The 21558-nt window shown below is 39.9% G+C and overlaps 1 protein-coding gene across 14 annotated transcripts in view; it reads right to left on the minus strand.

The window, feature by feature from the left end:
- Window positions 1–21558, minus strand: part of FNDC3B (fibronectin type III domain containing 3B) — a 363980-nt gene that overhangs the window by 45311 nt on the left and 297111 nt on the right. For all 14 annotated transcript variants that reach the window (XR_005584676.1, XM_039488529.1, XM_039488540.1 and 11 more), the window contains 2 exons: window positions 20393–20673; window positions 4992–5204 (listed from right to left, as the gene is read on the minus strand). Coding sequence is in view for 13 of the 14 variants with exons in the window: in XM_039488529.1 (XP_039344463.1) it covers window positions 4992–5204; window positions 20393–20673 (494 nt within the window). In the remaining variant the exon portion in view is untranslated. The remainder of the gene's footprint in view (window positions 1–4991; window positions 5205–20392; window positions 20674–21558) is intronic.

Genomic DNA, 21558 nt, shown 5'->3' on the forward strand with positions numbered 1-21558 from the left:
AAAATCTAAGAACTATACTTAATGACCAAGACACACTAAAGAGCATTGGCTGACTATGACTTATGTAGAGAGATAAGGTGGGTGAGGAAATATCTTTTACTGGACCAGTTTCTGTTGGTGAGAGAGACAAACTTTCAAGCTCTCTGTGTAAGCCCAGGTACTCCTTAAATGACAACTGGCAAGGGAGTTACAGGAATGTTGTAATATGGGTATGTACATTCTGGTTCGCCAAAGAATGTCATGTGAGGTTATAAATGAAAGCTGGGGTCACACTGGTCATTACTATCATTGTGAGAAGCACGTGCAGATACTATGTAACGAGTTATGTATATATACTGAAAATATGTTCTAAAGTCTATACAAAGGTATAGTTGACAAACAAAGTTTTCTGCCAGACAAGAGATGGTTATTCACCTGTCTCTTTGCTGAGAGGTAAATTAAGCACTGTTAAGCTAACAAACTGGGTATTCATTTACATATAAAGTCAACTGAGAGATGTGAAATGAACTGGAAATGGCACACCAGAAAAATAAGCCATGTGGGGTTATTCTGACTCTGAGCACAGACAATCAATTTTGGGAATATGGAGCTCAGAGAGCTGCACGATAATATTTTTCACTTTTGTATAGTCTATCATGGAGGCATCTCATAGACACAGATGGAACTTATTTTATGGGTAGTTTGGAGGAGAACCACCAGTTTTTGTCCCCTACAACGGGCCATTGCTTCCACTGATTCAAGTGTGGACTGTCATCTCTGATCACCAAGAATAACAGCTCTCTTACGCTCCCTTCCCCTACCCCCGCTAACACACACCATGCCCTTTTAGCAATGCCTCCTACCATGAGAAGCTATACTGTAAGGGACAGAGAGGAGAATATTAGGGTTGGAGGACAAAGGACGTTTGCAGTCTGAAGGATTGGCAGCTCTGAGAGCTCTCAAGGAGAACAGCTGTCATAGCTGACAGTGCAGTGATTGTACTGGTATGTTGCTTCCTGCTGGCACAAAACTGATCTGGCCTGAGGATGTAGCCCTATAGATATCAGGGGTGAATCAAGCTAATTACTGCCTTCCCAACAATCAATTCACGCACTTTTGTGCATGAATGCAAGGTAAATTTCAATCAACTGAAGGAAAACAATCAGTGCAACTTTCTCCAGTGCAGATAAAGCTTGAATAATTGCTGCTGCATCTTTGAGGTCCCCCATTCGAGCTATACTGAAGCCCAAGCTTGTGAGAGCTTACAGGATCACAGCACACAGGCCAGTATTTAGGGGGCCATTTGCAGTGGAAGAGGTCTGGGCAGAAGTGATAGGACCTCTTATGAAAATCTCTCTAGCTACTTACTCTCTCGACTCTCTGGGTAATATGTTTTATTCTTACAAAGACAAGGTGGGTGAAGTAATCTTTTATTAGACCAACTTCCGTTATTTCTCCTGTGTATAATCAGATTTAGAGCAAGTTAAAGTTTTATCATCTTATTACTTTCAGGGTTAGGTGAAGGCAAACAGAAGAAGCTTTTTTGAAGTAAGTTTCTTTATATTCCGCTTCACCATACATGGCTGCAGGTAATGGGCTCCTGCCAAGTGTTACTGTGCTGTGAAGCTGCTGTTCTCTCACTCATTATTTCAAGTGGGAATTTATATTCATTGAATGCCTCTTGTTGTTTATTTAGCATAGCATCAACTGTGGTGCCATGAAGAGAGTAGATCTGGGAGGTGAGTCTGACAACCAGACACTCCAATGGGAGAATAGTGGGTCTGAACTCCCCAAAATAAGCAATTGAATCAACTGGTTGTAGACAATGTTATTGTGTATAAATATGCCAAACAAGGTCTTTTATAAACGCTTGTAATGTCCTGCACTTGATGGTTATTAGGAGATATATATACAGGTTACAGTTATGAATGTATGCATGGATATATTTGTAAAACATTGTAATTTGTAACTTTTACTCCTGACAAAATTCTGCACTCCTCTGGGGGCACAGAATTCATATGGCCTGCATATTTCTGTGCCCCCCGTGCAGAAAAATGCAAAAGAAATTTGCAGGGGAACACATGCCTCTTCCCTGGCAGCGCAGGCAGTGCGTCTGTTCCAGCGTGCCTGGAGCAGCCTCAGAGACGCAAATCACTGCGGGGGGAGAGGGTCTGGGCATGCATGCCTGCGGGGGAGATGCTGATCACCATCACGGAATGGGGCTGGGCGTGTGCCTGCCAACAAGCAAGAGAGTCTCTGTCCCTCTTGCTTGCTACTGCGGCTCGCCGAGGGCTTGGGGGGGTAGGCCTTGTTATTATGCACGAGGAAGGCTCTTTCCCGGACGCAGAAATGTAGCAGCCTTCCTGTTTGTTAATTGATCTGATTCTCTGAGGCAGAAATGTAGTAGCCTGCCTGCGCAGTAACATTGTTAATGTTCCTATTGTTAGTTCACTGTTCCTATTCTCAGACAACTCCCCCAGGAGCATAAAACCTGTAAAAGTTTTAAGGCCCCTACATTGCCAGAGTGATATAAAGCCTTATCAATGACAGTAAGGGAATCAGCTAGGAAGATCTATGTGCTTTCTCACTTTTTTCCAGTGCCAAAGTGGCACAATGGGGTTAGATTACAGCTCAGGATTTATTTTACTTACTCGTTTAAAAAAAAAAAAAGACTTTAAGGACAAATAAAACATTTACCAAGAAGTCAATAAAGTGTCAGGACAATCAGAAGCAAGCACTTCCCAAAGGATCCAGGTCCAGGACAATGAGACTTTTATGAGTGAAAGTCTGAGCAATTTTAAATGACATTTACCCCCCTTCCCCCCGTTTGGTGTTCTGTAATATAATTAAAATGACAATCCAGGATAATAAGTGGAATGCCAAGTGTTTGTAACTTAACTTTCATGCCTTTAGGACATGCTGAATAGTTATTGAAACTGGTGTGATTATACCGCATTATTTTGACAAATAAAATAAGCAGAATTTTGCAAAATTTTTAATTTTTTGGTGCAAAATCCCCCCTGGAAGTAATCTTTAGTGCAACTACAGCATCACTTCACAGCAGTGTGATGAGGCAATCAGGCAGAGCAAGCATTTCATCTTCCAGACCAGGTGTTTACATGACACTGGCTACAAGTACATAGCATTGTCCATTCAGGAAGAGACAATGGTGGACCTTTAAAGTTAATGGGAAAACTGAAACAACTTAAAATGGAAAAGAAAACCCCAATCTGGAACCCCGCCCTGCTCTGCATAACCATGAATTACCATAGTCTGAGAAAAAGGGGAAAAAATGCAAACACTTTTAAAAGGGAAGGGTTTTTTTAAGTACAGGCTATCCAGAAACTAAGGGCCAGGCATCTAAGTGGGGGGCTGTCCATGAAGCACTGGATCCCTTCTAGGAGAGATGGCCTGCTGGGAAACTCTACAGAGGCAACTGGTAACTTGTTTTAGAAAATGGAATTTAGCTAATATAGAAGTGTAAAGCCTGAGATTGTGTCTTTATGTTTATTTTCTGTGTAAACTATGTTTGCTTTTCTATTGTATTTCATCATTGCATCTATGAATTTTCTATTAATACATTTTTTGTTTATTTTTAGCTCAAGCAGGTATCTGTTGTGCAAACTGTGTGGAGCGTGTGTGCTAAAAGTGAACTAATAATTGAGGGCAGGTTTTACTCCTTCAGGAGTGATGAAACAGAGGGGAAAAGTCTGGTAGTTAAGAACTCGGGGAGATGGATTTGGGACCAGAAGAGATTGCTGAGGTCACCCTGCAATAAGAAACTAAGCTGGTGGAAGCCAGGGTGGGACCTTATGCTTGTAGGCTGACCATTGGTGTCAGAGTGCTGAACCAGAACAGCGTAGCATTAAGACACCCAAAGCTGAAAGGCAGGCGGTACAGAACCCCTTATTGGTCTGGGTGACCCCCAAAATGGCACAGAGGGTGGGCACTTTCATGGTGGTTTTATTACTTACAATTTGAGCTTCTGGACAAGTTCTTCAGTGGGCAAAAATCAGTATAGCTCATTGAAGTTAATGGAGTGTGCCAGTTTACACCAGCTAAGGATCAGGACCTCTATGTGAAGCTGTACAAGGATTATCTGCTTGAGATGTCAATTATTTTTCTGATTAAAGTGGTTGAGGGCGAGATGTAGCTAGCTGTGGCCAATCTGCATGTTGTTATATTTCTTCATTAAAGAGAGCCCACTATTATAGTGCCCTTGTGTGTTGTCTTTCCCCTCACCCTCTCTTATATCTTTCCACCACTGCAGAACCCACTTTATCCATCCCGTTCGTCAGGAAAAGTTGCTTGTGAAGCACATACTGTATAAGGCCTGATTCTGCATTTCTTGCGTACCAAAAGCTTCAAAGGGATTTTTGTAAGCAAAAAATACTGGATGAGGCCCATGCATTCTTACTTTGCAAACAATGTGCAGTTACCAACCAGAGACATTTATATTATAGTATTTATATAATTTTTCTAGTGTCCAAAAATATTCTAGGTGCCTCACAGAAACAATTCCAGACTAAGGCACTCCCCTATCTTGTCATTCACGTACTTGCAGTCCTTGTGACTTGTTTCTTACTTGCCATTTCAGTATAATGCAAATGCCACTTTTGGAGCAATATCACATTACTTTCTGCATTGTAGGATATATCCCCAGAAAAGAGAACAAATTAGATATGATTGTGAAACACTTGGACTGGTTTTCACAGGGAGAAAAAAAAATCAGAATATTTGCTAAATGTGGACTGTAAAATACTTTTGCAGTTCAACTGTTTTATGACACCAGTGTAACAGGTGAGATCACATAGATTTATATACAGGTTAAACTACATGTACAGAACTTAGATTATTGAATCCACATTAAAACAACAATTTTCACATGTCTGTAGGTATAAGATAATAAGAAAAACAGCAAAATTCCTTACTGTGATTCATTCACATAAATACCGTATGATGATTCATTCGTTTGTCATGAACATTTAAGAACAGAAACATGCGCCTCTTACCTTTTGTTTTTGTCCTCTAGCTGCAAGATGTATACCATGTCATCGATAGCATGCAGTTTGGAGCTGCTGTCTCCCCATTTCAACTTTAGGCTCTGAGGGCCTGCTGCAGCACACTCTAACCGAGGAGGTAAGGGTGGTAAGGGCCTGGTTTTTGCCGTAATGAAGTGGCTAAATGGTCCAGCTCCAATTTCATTGACAGCCTGGATCCTGATCCTAAAATAAACAACAAAAATAAAGCAGGTTTAAGTAATGTGCTTTCAGAAGGCACTTTATTTAAAAAGTCCCAAGGGACAAAGCTGTTCTTTGCCTTCAGAGTGAAGTCTGGTATAGCATCAATTCAATTGCTCATATGTCCACTCCCAATAGTCTATATCTTGTCTTGGCAAAGCGAAGGGCTCTTTAACCTATCCACTCTTTCCTGCTTCATCACAATCTTCTTTACATCATAGCAGCAGCAGCAGCGAAGACAATGAGCAATGAACGGAAAGGCTAGATGTGCTATACTCTCCAGCTTAATTTCAGGGCCTTAGGGCCACATTGCAATACCCTTACTCACATAGAACAGTACCTGTGTAATGAGCTGTCCAACTATAGTCAATGGGACTGCATGAACAGTAAGGCACTGCTCACTGTGAATAAGAGCATCCCAATCTACTTAGATATTCATTTTTGTTACCAATTTAGGGTCATCCTTACTCATGGTGAGTAGTTAGTCACTACGCTAATAGTAGCATTTCCATTACATGCATCTGACAATGTGGGTATTCACCCACGGAAGCTTATGCTCCAATACATCTGTTAGTTTATAAGGTGAAACAGGACTCTTTGTTGCTTTTTACAGATCCAGACTAACACGGCTACCCCTCTGATAGCTGACATTTCTTCAGTAGGCTCCTTGCAAAGAGAGAGACTATTCAGTGTGGCCAGCGTGGCAGAATCTGGTACATGGTGATTGTGAAACATGCAATATTGAGACTGAGGTCCTCTTTTGAGTCACAAACACGAACAGCCTGGAGAATTGTTGGGAAGGTTACTGCAAAGCTATCATCAGACGGTAACACCTTTTTGTCAATACAGGCCGGGGCCAGATTTGAACCACCAGCTAAGTAGTGAGTGGCTTGACATCCTGGTCCCAAGACACTGTATTATTCTAATGGATATAGCTCTTCCCACAAAGGGAGTTTAGAAAACTGGTATAATCATATCAGAGACCTCAGAATCTATCTGTTTCTCATACAATGAAAACTACTAAGATTAAGGTTTTTCAAACCAAGTGCCAAGAAAAATGTTAGTAGTACGTAGACAGATTATGGGTGTAACTTCCAATATTACATGCCCCCTTTGAATTTTGTATGCTTAAATATTCATGGTTAAAGATTTATTTAAGAACCAGTCAAGAACCTGGCTCATGGTCTCATTTACCAATGGACAAAAGCTTACTGAGCCATCTGAATCAAAATAAGTGACACTTGGGAGTAAGAGGAAGACAAATCAGCTATATAGTCATACAGGTTTTCTTCTGGGAATGTTCTAGTGATTGGGTTAGGCTTCTGAACCCTATTGTTCCACCAGAGTGATGGCTCCTGGCTTCTATTACCATTTCAATCATTGGCTTCTCTGTGCCTCGGTTTAATAATTTGTGCAATGAGGATAAGATTATCTCCTTCGACTGCAGTATGTGAAATTTTATGTTTGGAAAGATTTGGAAATCCTTGAACTATATACTATATAAGCAGTAATACAGGCACAGACAAGCCAAATGTATGCTTCAAAAATCTGTTAACGTCAAACGGAAAGGAGAAAAACCTACTGGGCAAACAAAATAATTATGATTTTACAAAGAATGTCCTAGTTTAGATGGCTAGACAGATGCCACCTGCTTTGGAAATGCTATGCACAGCAGTCTAATTTTCTCATGGAAAAAGATTCTTGACAGGAGATGTTGCTTCTTCTGAGAACTACAAGCCACCAAGAAGCCAGTAACTACCAGCAGAAACACAGTCATTCACAACATTGCCTCTGCCTACTCTAAGGGAAGCAGCATCTATATGGGATCTTTACACTTGACACAGCTACTTACTTAGATTAAAGAACATGGAAAAAATGTAGTATTAAAACTTCAAAAGATTTCTTTGCCTTAGAAGGTTTATTTTCTCTCTTTCATTACAAAAAGCAAGAGGGAAATCATATTTAATCAATGTAGGGAAAAAATCATTAACAAATACATCAATAAAGAGAAAGTCTTGCCTGCGGAGTATGCAGATGCAATACCTCCATACATGTAGCATATTCACAGAATATCAGGGTTGGAAGGGACCTCAGGAGGTCATCTAGTCCAACCTGCTGCTCAAAGCAGGACCAATCCCCAGACAGATTTTTGCCCTGGATCCCTAAATGGCCCCCTCAAGGATTGAACTCAAAACCCTGGGTTTAGCAGGCCAATGCTCAAACCACGAGCTATTCCTCCCCCTCTCATTATTGCAGTGATTTATACAAGGGGCAGAGCATTGTTGTGCTGCCGTTGAGAAGCCTGAGAGGGAGTGTATGATTTAGGGAGCCAGGCTCTCTCTCTTACTCTGCCTACTATTCCAGGGAGGAAATAAACTGTGAAAGTATACTCCATCTCAGTGTATGCTCCCCAGCACACTAGTGTCCCAGGGCGCATTGGTGACTCCAGCCATCTCCTCTCCTGTTACTGCCCACCTTTGTGAGAGGCAGATGGAGTGGCTCTGCACAGTCCACTGTGCACAGGAAACAGTAGTACGGCACAGGAGATTAAGGGGGCACCTTATGCCTCCTCTACTACCTGGAGCTGCCAAGCGGGAAGAGCTCTGCTCAAGTTCAAAATGCTTTGGCTTTGGAAAAAACTCTCACACAAATCCTCACAATGCTCCCTTAGGCAAGTATTAACATCGCCATTTTACAGAGGGGAATTCAGACACAAAAGGGTAAATGCTTGACAAAGGTCACGAGGTGAGCCAAAGGTCACAAAAGGAGCCAAAGCAGAGCTAGGATTAGAACTCAGTATTTCCTGGCTCTCTGAGCTGTGCTTTATCCACTGGCTCTTCCTTGACAGTCTTGTGTTTTTCCAGAAACACTTTGGTTCTAATATTCTAATTCTGTACTTGGAAGAAAAGCCTACTGAGCAGCTAGCTTTGGCTGGAAGAATTTATTTCCAATATTTATTCCTATTAAAGAACTAATAGTCTGTCCCTCTTTCCATATACCCACATAACATGCACTGACTTCAGTAGAAGTTATGTACATTCTTAAGGGTAGCATAGACCTTTTAAATGAATATTATAAAGTATACTGAAAATGTTGAAATGCACCATTCTCCCATGCGGCATTGAAAGTAGAATTACTCACAGAGATAAAAATAACATGTCTGACTGTAAAAAGAGAGTCACTTTCTGCCCTCAGATGCATACCTGGAACGCTCATTGGCCTCATCCAGATTTGGGTGTGTTCTGTACAGGTCGGGGCTCAGAGCTTTTTCCTATACAGTACAATATTTCTTGGAGGTGGCAATGTGTTTAGAGATCAAGTATTCGGAATTCATTTTCATCTTTATTGCCTCTCACTTCATTGTTCTAAATTAGAAAGAACCGCTGCATGCTCTTTATTTCACTGTCTTCCTTTCCTGTTTTTAACTCTGTCCTGTGCTGAAATAAATGTTCCATTTTGTAAACAGGAGGTCAAGAGAGAAGCCAGGAAGATGTACCAGAAGAATATTGGTTTCCAAATTATGTTTGTCATTCACTGCTTTTTAAGATGCATTTCTTTAAAAGTCGCTTTTTTGAATGCTCTAATTTCAACTTAAGACAATTTAGTATTAGGAAGTGAAAAAGTGTAAATGTCATTTTATTTCCATTTCTTTCCACTCTATTTTCTGCACTACAGTTTAAATTAAGAGGCCACATACTGTATACTAGATGTTTACATTTAAAGTCCTATATCATAGAAACAGCATGGTTTATTGAATGGACTGAACACTGAACTAAGAGCCAGGAATTCATAATACTATTTCCGGTTCTGTCACTAATTTGCCTTGGACAAGTTATTTTTCCTCTCAGCATTTAGTTGCTCTGCAAAATGGGTATGATACTACTTACCTACATACAACAGTGTTTTGAGGATTAGTTGGATAAAATTAAAGTTTTCAATGTGCTAAGTAGTAGTAGCATTATAGTGATCTTCAAGATTTCTTACAGACCAAACAAGTGCAAGTAAGGAGTGTTTCTTTATTTCTTACGGTTCTGATCTCAGTTACACGAGTGTAAATCAGAAATAACTCTACTGAAGAGAATGGAAATACACTAATTTAAAACCTTTGAGATCAGAACCAGGCCTTAAAGTTTAAAAACTCAATTTCATTTTCGCAATCTACTTTCACAGATTCACAAATACTGTTCTGCATTTGATGATGCAATGGAGGTCACTAACAAATAGAAAAACTATGATATGATTAAGACAAAGCAGGTCAAAAAAGCTAAAGAAAAAGAAGCACAGACACTGAAACAGACTGACTACTTTACTGGTATTATGAGAAGCATAATTAATGCAGACTTTTTTCTTACTTCACATTGTATGCTCATTATTTCAGGTTCAAAACTCATCGTATTAACACATAATGGCTTTCCAAGGTGAAAATAGGTGGAAATAATTTTCAATAGGAAGCTGAGAATTCATCATCTAATAATGACATATGGACAGTGCTACGTGACTAAATTAAGAAATATCAGCTTTTTGCAGGGAGTTTAAAGCAATGAATTCATAGAGGTTCCATTACTTTTACATTTTGCAGTAAATAAACCAAACCTCAACCAAAACAAACCACCTGTCCTCAAATCATTTAAGCTTCAACCATTTCTCCATGACAGTATCACATTTTGAAGAAAGAATTATGAGATCATTAGCAATTTCATTTAAATGTCATCTTGTATTTCTTAAACCTATTTTTAAAGGATGGAGGTGTGTGCATGTATGTTGTATGTACACAGATAGATATACTCATGAACTAGGAAAATTAGAAGGCTGGTGAAAACCGCAGTCAGCCTCAAATCAAAATAAAAGGCATCTTCCCAAACGTATGCCTCGGAAAAGCAACAACTGGTGGTTTGTTTGAGTCTACCAAATTAGAACTTGCCAGGCAATCCTCACTGATGCTATCACTTGTAAGTCTTCGCCAAGTTGCTACTGTCAGTGTAATGCTGGGCATATGGGGCTGTGTGTATCTCCATCTGTTCCTACAGCTGTATGCAATGGGCCAGACCGCACTGGCCTTCATGTGGGTGCATATGAGGAAGTAAGACTCAAGGAATATTTACACTCCCTCTCTCTTTTTCTCTGTGGTACTGTTATTTATTATTTGTATTAAGGTAGCGCCTAGAGGCTAAGACCACATTGTGGAAGGCACTGTACAAGCACATAACTACAATAAGCAAATCACTCATTTTTCAGTTTGGTGGCCGAACTGAAAAATCCCACACCAATTTGGTTAGTTTTGGTTTTTCCTTGACAAAAAAAAAAAATAGAAAAACATTTACTCAGGTCAAACGAAAGGGTTAAAATACTGACATTTTAAAAAACAACATTTCATTTAGAAACAGTTCATTTAAAAAATGTAAAAACAAAATGTTAACATTTCTACTTTTTTTTTTCTGCTGAAACTATTTGCTAAACTAGAACCAAATTTGTGAATAGTTTTGGAGTCCTGAAAAATGCATTTTTTGGTAAAATTTCTATTTACTGAAAATTTTTTGCCCAGCTCTACATATAACAAAGCTGGCCAAAACACTTTCACTCTAAGTGTAAGACTACAGGCAACAGATACATAAGACAGATAGGGAGAACAAAGAAACAGTGAAACAATCATTATAAACATCTATATATGCACACAATTTATTTTTATTTAAGACTTTACATTGAAATATTTGTGTTAAAAACCATTCATAAAGTCACTCTTTACCCAGCCTTCAACAGTGATTTCTAAGGTAAACTTAAAAATGCTGAAACAATGGAAGGTTTTTTAGGGCTACTTTCAAATGAACCAATCATAATTTTAAAACAAATACTTGGAAAATATAAGTGGTAAATTTGGGGGACATTACCTAATGCCTCTAGTCTTGGCACCAGACCTCTCTATCACTTGTATCCATTTTTGTATTTTTCCACTGGCTCTTTTAAACATTAGATTCAGAAAACGTAATTTTTCACACCAGGCAAATTTAGAAACCCTTATAGGACCTTCAATAACTGATCATATTTTAAAAAGTTCTTGAGCCAGGAAAATAAACACTCTGAAAAGGATGCTATTTTTGGTTTGGTAATGGAATAATTTGTACAGTATTCCATTTGCAAGCTGAAAAATCACTTCTGAAGTATTCTTAAGGAGCCTGACACGAGAAGAGTTTGATATACAAGTTCTCATAAAATTAATGCAATTTGCCCATTCTTGTGAAAAGCAATGTAATAGCTAGGATAGCAAATATAAACTCTTCCATTTCTAGAAAGGAGAAAGATCAGAGTGAAAAATAGGACTCATGACTAATACTATAGCCTAGATTAAGCTGAATTAAATATGTTGTGATAGAATAAGACATTATTTCTAGTTTGACAGTGGTACCTGTCAGCTCTGTGATCTTGAGGAATCAGGGCGCAGTACCCAGCCTGTCTCACTCACACAAGACTTCCCCCCCACCCCCCAGCCTCTGCTTGAGCCAAAACCGATCAAAAGAAAGACTTACAAAAAGCAATGAAAAGGCAGTGGGAGACACACCTAAACCCCTGGGATAAGGATGATAGGATTAAGGAAACTCCCCTAGCCTCATTTGCATCGAAGATGGGACAAGGAGGAATCTCCATTAGCATACAGAACAGAGAACAGAGATTCCAAGGCAAGAACTGCATGGAACTCTGGGCCCAGAACAGCAGTGCATGATGGGGGAATCTCTCCTCCAGATGTTAATGAACCCACACCTGCACAAACCCAGCTCAGTAGTTTATCAGACCCATTCTAGTAATAAATCCTTTATTGTGAGCTCCCTCCAAGGAACGCTGCCCAAAGCCAGGAATGATCAGCTCCCATTGTCTAGTCTGAACAAAACAAGTTTGGTATACTCCCTTGTTTACACATAAACAAACCTAATGTTCTCCCTTGAACCATTGTTGTTTCTCTACAAAACCCCCTACCCATGCTCAGGTAAGAGTTCTGATGCCTGGATCCAAAATCTGCATCAGTTCCATTGGGACTTCATCTTCTCCTGACTGATCGGGCTGGGGGCTCTGCCTGACTCTAGCACTCTGGACCGTCAGCTACCACCATCACCACCCCCGATCAATTCAAGCTTTACCGAGTGGTGAGAACCCAGCTCTCTCTCTAGGTATAGCCTTCTGATCCCGACTTGTGTGATCACTTATAGTTTTGTAAACCGGACTTTTATAATCAAATTTAAGTTGGATTTAATATTATCACTGTTTTGTTTGTTTGGCTCCCCTATGGTTATTATCTGGCAATAAATAACTCTAATAATTAAGCTGGTTGCTTCTCTCTCTCTCTCTCTCTCCCCATCATGGGGTTTTTTTTGGTCTCCTCATTCACTCTGCAGCAACGCTCCTCGTACCTAAGTTAAAAGATCTCTGCAGCACCCAAAAATCCTGTGGGGTTTGCTCATCAAGTCGGTTACTACCAGAACAATTGTAATGTGAAAGTGCGGATAGAGACATGCTGAACCTGGGACATATAAGGGTGGCAGCTTGGAAGTGCTGCTCGACCCAGTTTGCTGAGTCCAGGGGCAAATGAGGGTGGCAGATTGAAAGTGCTGCTTGACCCAGCCTGCTCAGGCATGCTCTATTGCAGTGCGGTACCCCTGGCATAGGAGGGTGACAGCTTGGAGATGCTGCTCGACCCAGCCTACTTGAGTCCAGGGACATAAAAGAGGTCAGCTTGGGAGTGCTGATTAACCTGGTCCTCTAAGAGGCACTCTGTTAATGTGTGTGTTCGTCTGATTCTGGGGCTGGAAGAACCCAGTCCTGGGGAACCTAGGTCCTGCAGGATAGCTCCATTGGGAGGGAACTTGCAGCAGGGAGAAGTAGAGCTCCGTATGAGAACACAAGTGACACAAGCAGTACATTGATACAAATACAGAACCTCCCCGCACCCCCACCCCCGGAAGAGTAACACTAATAAATGAGCATACCCCAAAGTAATGGGCAAAGCTGGTAACAACAGTGACTAACCTGATCCTTCAGTCCTTAAGGCGGCAAAACTCCATTATTAGACTCAAAATTCTACTTTATCTAAGGTCTGGTCTACACTGGGGGGGGGGGTCGTCGATCTAAGGTACGCAACTTCAGCTACGTGAATAACGTAGCTGAAGTCAAAGTACCTTAGCTCGAATTACTTACCGTCCTCACGGCGCGGGATCGACGTCCGCGGCTCCCCATGTCGACTCCGTACCGCCATTCGCGTTGGTGGAGTTCCGGAGTCAACAGGAGCACGTTCGGGGTTCGATATATCGCGTCTAGATGAGACGCGATATATCGAACTCCGAGAAATCGATTGCTACCCACCGATCCGGCAGGTGGTGAAGACGTACCCTAAGGTATTAATATGGCCCTCATTGCCTTAGTATCTAAGCACACCACCATATTTAATGCATTTATCCTCACAACATTCCTGTGAGGCCCCTTATTCCCATTTTACAGCTGGGAAACTGAGGCATGGAATGATTAAGTGACTTTGACAAGGTGACAGAGGAAAGTCTGTAATGGAGGTGTACTTGAACCCAGATCTCCCAAGTCTCAGGCTAACACCGGACCATCCTTCCTCCCTATGAGCCTGCTTTGGAGCATTGAAATGAATGGGGAGACTTTATAATTATTTTAGCTGGCATAGCATGAGGTCTGCATTCCTCCTTACTCAGGCAAAACTCCACAGTCTTAAAAAGGAAGAAAGAACCATAATCTATTCAGGACTTTTAGTGGTTAAACACATACACAAAAATTTATAAACATTTGTGAGCTCTGGAACATTGAGCTCAATTTTACAGGCCCTTATTGGGTAAAACTTCTATTGGTAGTTCAAGGTCAGCTGGACTGAGCCCTTTGCTTCAAAACACACAAATCTCAATCCTCAGAGATATTTTCATGTGCATTTCTGTTTTCATTCAGAAAGGTCTTTCCCTTGACATGGTTTACAAACTGCAACTGCTATGTTTTTATTTATATAGATGTTAATAAGCCAAATTTAAAATGTTATCCTATTAAAAGAAATACTTAGTAAGGCTATGGCTACACTTGCACTTCAAAGCGCTGCTGCGGCAGCGCTTTGAAGAGCTAAGTGTAGTCAAAGCACCAGCGCTGGGAGAGAGCTCTCCCAGCGCTGTCCGTACTCCACCTCACTGTGGGGAATAACGTACAGCGCTGGGAGCCGCGCTCCCAGCGCTGGGGCTTTGACCACACTGGCGCTTTGCAGTGCCGCAATTTGCAGCGCTGGAGAGGGTGTGTTTTCACACCCTGCTGCAGCGCTGCAAATTTGCAAGTGTAGCCAAAGTATGTCAGTGATGCATGCGTAAACAAACACTCCTTAACAAGTCTGCTAAATTGCTTGGGGGTGTGAAGGGGACAGGAGGGAGGGAAGGTGGAATCACAACAGTAGAGCATGGTTAATGAGGAAAAATAGAAAGACAAAACATAGGAACAAAGTGTACCTAACAGAAAAATGAAAGATACTTTTAATTGCTGAATTTTGGGAGAGAAACTACGTTTTTCACAATTTTCAGCTGGGATACAAAATCATACAAAAAACAGTTAAAGGAAGTTTTGACAGAAACTACATCTTTATTTGATAAAAATACTGTTGCAATATGTAATCTCAATTTTCATAATTGTACTTCAAAAATATACAAGGAGCTGTACTGCAGTAAACGCTCAGAGAAAGTCTAGTAAAGAAACCAAACTATCGGACTTGCTGCAGAAATTATGGGTGGAATTCTGTGGCCTATGTTATACAAGAGGTCAGAACAGAAGAGTTTATTAACTTTCACTTAATAAAAAGTAAGGGTCCCTTTCTGCAAACTTTTAGGTGCTCAAGTACTTTATATCTCCACTGCAATCAATGAGATTACTCGTGCATAGTACAAATTAACTGTGTGAGTAAAGATACGCAGGATCAGGCCCTAAATTTGAGGATGAAGATATTTACTTTGTTATTATTACTGTGAATATACACATACACACAGAGTGATATACATACACACACACACACACACACACACATATATACACAGTGATATACACATACACACACAAAGTTGGGAGTATTGAATAGGAATAAGGAACGGGTACATCCCCTGTACACAGCACTGGAGAAACCAACACTGGAATACGGTGTCCAGTTCTGATGTCCACACTTCAAAAAGGATGCTGAAAATTGGAAAGGGTTCAGAAGAGAGCTACAAGTATAATTCGAAGAGTGAGAAACCTTTTTGCTGAGAGACTTAAATAGTTTAGTCTCCTTAGCTTATCAAAGAGAATATAAAGAGGTGACTTGATTGTGATCTATTCTGTAAGCATTTACGCTGGGAGATTTCAAAATAGGTTTCTTTAATAGCACACAGCCACATAAAATCTAATGACTGGAAATTGAAGCTTGACAAATTCAAATAGGAAATAAGATGCAACTGAGGGTAATTAATCACTCATGTACCAAGGAATGTGTGTGGTGTATTTTCCACCATTTGAAATCGTTAAATCAAAACTGGATCTCTCTTTCTAAAAGATATGACCTAGCTCAACGAGAAGTTACAGGCTTGATGCAGAAATTACTGGGTGAATTTCTATAGCCTGTGTTATTCATAACAGTCCCTTCTGGAACAAATATCTATAAGTCTAAGCAACAAAGGCAAGATCTCAATAACACATAATAGAGAATTCCAAAAAACGCCACTTCTTCTTTAGGTTCAGGGCCTAATTTTGAGAGAGAAAGAATAATTTCTTTGAGGTACTGCATGTTCTCAACACTTTGCAGGATCAAACTTGATTGGAAGACAATGTGTTCAACTCTACAATCAATCCCATTTCCTTTTTAAAAATGAAAGCTTAGATACTGCAAAACAACAATATTTGCAGAAAGAAACTATTTTCAAAGAATCCACAATTTTTTGTGCCTAAAAATTTAGGGTTTTCTTTGTTACACCTTACTCAGGCCTTTATTTTTGCTTATGTCAGCAATTATTTCTATTTCTCATTTATGTCACTTTGAAGTCCAAGTTCCTGATTGCCCTAGTTAAATGGCCTAACTATGAGTGCAAAAATGATCAAGGCAATTATTTGTGCCTGCAAAAATGAAGGTCAGCACATGAAATTTTGCTATAATGCTTTAGTACTAACCAACTGAAATGACTGTTTCCATTTTGTTACAGAAAAGCAGATCCTGGGAGTTGCATTTTGATATTCCATATTTTTCCTCTGTAAAGAGCACAGAAATAAGCACATAATATACAACAAGAGCTTCTGAAGCATTCCATTTTATGCCCTTGCTCAGTGACAATGTCAAACCGTATCATGTTAATTTTAAACAGTCCATTAGTGTGCAGAGTAATCTTGAAATGCACATAGTTGACCATGGGCTTATATAATAAGCCAACAGTATGAACCCTTTCAACAAGTCCATAAACTGGGCTGGAGCCTTGTGACAAACAATTTCCCTTAGTTACGAACAGCTGCACTGAAAAACACCACTTTAGCACGTATGGATTTTGCTAGCTACGAGTGAACTCAGAAGCAGTTGAAGTAGAAATTAGTATTAAAAAGATGGTGGGCAGATCATTTTGCTAGATCAGTACAATCTTTGTACCAGACAAAGCTGAATCTCCCAAAGTTCTCTGGGGCAGGCAGGTAGAGTTAAAGCGCAGCTAGTCACATGACCAATTTGACTATCAACCAAACATATCCAAAGTATCTAAATTTTGGGACATATTTACAGATCTTTAAGTGGAAGAATCTGTCACACGTCCTCTCAGATGATCTTCATGCTGTTTACAGTGAAGTGATTTGCATATCTAAGGGTTTTATTTTATTTAAACTATTTTTATACTATCAGCTCAGTGTGCAGACTTACTTGTTAAACTACTGCTGTGCAAAATACGCATTTTTCCAATTTTGGTTCTCGTTAACTAGAGGTTTGCTTTGAAATTCTGGCTTCAAACAAACCCAAAACCTCGCAGTGAAATGCCACCGAAACCACAGAGTTTTGACTAGTTTTGTTGACTTTATCAAATCCCTTGACAAGCCTGGTGTGAGTTTAATCTCCGAGGTCTTGCTTAATGTTTGGGTTTGGAAAGAAACCTACTGCCAGGTAGCTTTCACTTGCTTTCATTGCACAAATTTCACACAGCTTTACTATAGCCCTATATATCATAAAATAATAATACTTCCAATTCAGAGCAGCTCAAAGGGATTTGCAAATGGCAATTAATGAAACCTAACAACCTTCTTATACATAGGTAATATTATGATTGGTGCCCTAAAAATATCATAGATAGACTGGATATACACAGATAGTGTGTGCGCACGCGCGTGCGTCTCACACCACAGATGACAAAAACAAAGAAGGAAGGGGTTAACAAAAATCTACTAACAATTATTTTAAAAGTTTCTTTCTTCAGAGCTATTTTTTATTGGCACAATACTACAAACTCTGGTCAGTGTTGTATGAGCTGCTTCTGCAACTTGGCTTTGGCCCTTTGCTTTCCAAGACAGCTGAGGTATGGTATTTTCTGAAAAGTACAAGATGCCCTGCCGTGTATTTTTGCTTCCTGACTCAGCAGTTACTTCTTGTTGTTCTCATCATACCATTTTTAGAAGCATGGTCCCACAGCAATCATTGTGACCAGTTAAATAGTTAATGTTTATGGTTTCACTTTTTCATTCAGATCAGAGACAATCAGACTCCCAGGCTAAAATCACATAATTTAATATGGCGCCTTATGAAAAGTAAAGAAGTTAGAATGTAAACTAAGATTCAGGGCATAAATCATAGTATGACCTCAATATAATACTCCTGCTCAGAGGGAGCCAGAACAAGAGTTTCAGAAAAAGAACTCCTGTATGATTAGTGAAGAGGAACCTAAAACTTATCTCATCTTTTAGTTCTGATCTTTTTTTCCAGGCTTTGGAGATTTGGACACCTACCTAACAGCAGCTACAGAAGAACAAAACATGAGCTAAAAAAAGAATCAGAATTTTTAGATGCCCCGTTTTCTGTGACCCAGTTACTAATATTAATGAAAAGTGCTGGCTGATTATATCGAGTCACTTGGTGCTGATCAAAGCCTTTTATTTTGTTTTAGTTGCTCCTGCATCTGATCTCACATATAATAAGGAGAAAACAAGATGTTCCAGACCAACTAAAGGCATCATTTAAAAAAATTAAGTAGCAGCTCACAAGACAAACACAGGTTATATATGATAATACTTAGTCCTGCCTTGAGTGCAGGGGACTGGACTAAAAGACTTCTTGAGGTCCCTTCCAGTCCTATGATTCTATGAAGAGGAGAAAGAGCTAAATTTGATTTTTTTTCTATTGATGGCTCCTCTTTTAAAATTTCTAAAGTGAATGTAGTGCTCAGACAACAGAAGCCTCCTCACACTATCCTGCTTCTTCTAGGGACCACTGGTAGGGGGAGAGTAGTTCTGTCTCATACCTAGTCAATCCTTTGAGACTGCCAAGAAGGTCATAGTTCTGATGAAGAATTTTGTTGGGTTGACATTTGTCCAGCTGGATCTGGACTAAAACTTCCAGCTCATTTGATATAAGCCACTGACAGGTCTTTAAATACTAATAATGTTTGGTCATTATCAGTGTTGGCTGCATTTGAACGAGTGACCTGAAAGCGAAAGGCTCCATTTCCCAGTAGCAATCCCTGAGCCATATAGTTGCAGTTTATATTCATGTTTTACATTTCCATAGCCTGGTAGAAAGCTAGATGCCACTATACCATTCTCAGTGCTATTTGTTAAAATTTGAAAAAGCGTGGCGCATTCTAGCTAGGCTACACAATGCTTGCATGATTATTCATGAAAAATGACTGAATCTGTACTGTCCAATTTCTTCAACTGTACAATCAGAGTTTTCTGTATTACATATCTATTGGAATAACTGGTTGTTTTTTTAAAAAGAGCTTCCTTGACAAGATCAATTCCACTGTGTATTACTATTCATCTGCTTGTCACTGTTTAAGATAATTTAAATTCTAGCAGCAATTAGAAAGACATCATGAAAAGCATGAAAATCAGATTAGTTCAAATAATGAATACACATTTGGAGAAGCCATTTTAGAATAAAATTTAGAATTTGAGTTAAGCCAATCACTTTTCATCCCAAATTTCATCCTCTTTAGTTATTTTTTTTCATATTAAAGAAATGGCAAATATATTTACTCAAAAGAACATACATTAAATCACCATTTTAAACAGTACGCAACTTATTCACCATATAAGAAAATCACTATAGTTAATACCTATAGCCACTTAACAGAATATTATCGATTAGAATCTGAAAAATGAGACATTGCAACGAATCCAGCACTATGCTCGTTAGAAGCGTTTATCATTTCTGATTTCTGAACGTACATTTGTCAACTGCTCTTGGGACAGTCTCTTTAGAGGACTGAGCTTCCCCTAACTGGTCTCCCCTCTACTCATTTCAAATTAGCCCAGTCCATCAATTTAGACTCCTTTTAGATGATCAGCCCTTAAACTCCAGGGCTTGTAGTCTTCCTTTGTCTTCCTGTCAGTTTCTTAAAGGCAGGCTGCCACAGGGCACTTGCCCCTCCACTAGCCCAGACCATTCTGCCTCCCCATCTCTCTGTTTTTCCTTTATTGCTACACATGTTTTCCTTATTGGTCCCAGCTGAGGGTGGATGCCTCCATGACTGGATGTTCTGGCAGCTGTGCTGGAGGCTGGTGACCCTGGTTGCCTGTAAGCAAGGAAGACCCTCCTCTCCCTGTGCTCAGTATGGGGTTTGTAAACCTCATTAGATTATTATGAATGTTATCTGTCTTGGTCTTGCTATTTGCGAAGATTAACTAATACGGTTTCCAAACACAAGACAAAAACAAGGACAAAGCACATAATGAAAATAAAGAAGATAAATGGGGGTGGGAAATGGAGACAAAAGAAGATAGAAAAAGGAGAACAAAGAGAACATGTCTTCAAACCTGAACTACTCCAATTCACTCCATAAAGACATCATTACACTTTCGCTAGATGTTTAAGGATAATGACTTTTTTCTTTGTTATATTCTATAAAGATTTCCCATATCTAGTTAATCTGTGTGATATCAACATAAGTTTTCATTACTGTACTGAGAAATGGCAGGATGATGACACTCACCGGTATGAGGTTTCTGGAAGCAGATCATCAATAACATAACTTGTAATGTTACTAACTGGAATGCTAATGTCACCAAGGTCGATGTTGTAAGAAGTAATCTCAGACCCATTATTGCACGGTTCTTCCCAGTTTAAAACAAGGCACACAGAGGGTGATATTTGATAGGCATCCATATGCTCATCCTCCAATACAGAGAGGGTACAGACTGCATCAGGTACTGATGCTGGAGTCCTGCAGGTTACTAGATCGCTGTAGGGTCCAGCTCCTGCCTGGTTTAGAGCCTGTGGAACAAAATAATGTTTTTAGAGCAACACACATTTCATTTCACAAGGCAAATAGACTTAGACCAACGTACCTTGCAGGGTGGAAAAGTTAGATACCTATCACCTTAAAAATTCATCACTTAATAATTTATGCCATTTATCTACATGAGAACAATTAATATCTTTATTACTCAGAGGTGTCACTCATATAGTCTGAAGTGTCTTTAAACAATATATATAATTTCCCTGCATAACCATTTTAATCAAATTTTACAGTAACCAATTTATCAGCAGGAAACTTTTTGTGAGAGAAAATGTCACACATGTATCATGTTGTCAGCGATGACCGTTCTTGTCTAACAAATAGGCTACTCTTGTCTTTTAGAACCACAGAATCATAGAAATGAAGGGACCTCGAGAGGTCATTAAGTCAAGCCCTTTGCAATGATGGAGGACCAAGTAAACCTAGACCATCCCTGACAGGTGTCTGTCTACCCTGTTCTTAAAAACTGCCAATAGGCTGGTGTTAGACTTGCTGTGGCCTAGGGCCAAAGCCCAAGCCTGAGGACGTCAGCCATTGGTGGCATGGGCTCAGGTTACAGGCCCCCTGCCTAGGGTGACCAGAAGTCCCAATTTTATAGCGACAGTCCCAATGTTGGGGTCTTTTTCTTATATAGGCTCCTATGACCCCCCCCACCCCATCCCGATTTTCCACACTTGCTGTCTGGTCACCCTACCCCCACTGAGGTGGTAGGGCTTGGGCTTTGGCTCTGGCCCCCCTACCCATGGCGGTCTCAAGCTTCAGTCCCCGCTCCTGGGCTCATGTAGTAATTTTTGTTGTCAGGAAGGGGTCGCGGTGCAATGAAGTTTGAGAACCCTATTATCCTGTGGGTGCTTACTAAC

Source organism: Mauremys reevesii, linkage group 9 (assembly GCF_016161935.1).
Source record: "Mauremys reevesii isolate NIE-2019 linkage group 9, ASM1616193v1, whole genome shotgun sequence".
NCBI lineage: Eukaryota > Metazoa > Chordata > Testudines > Geoemydidae > Mauremys > Mauremys reevesii.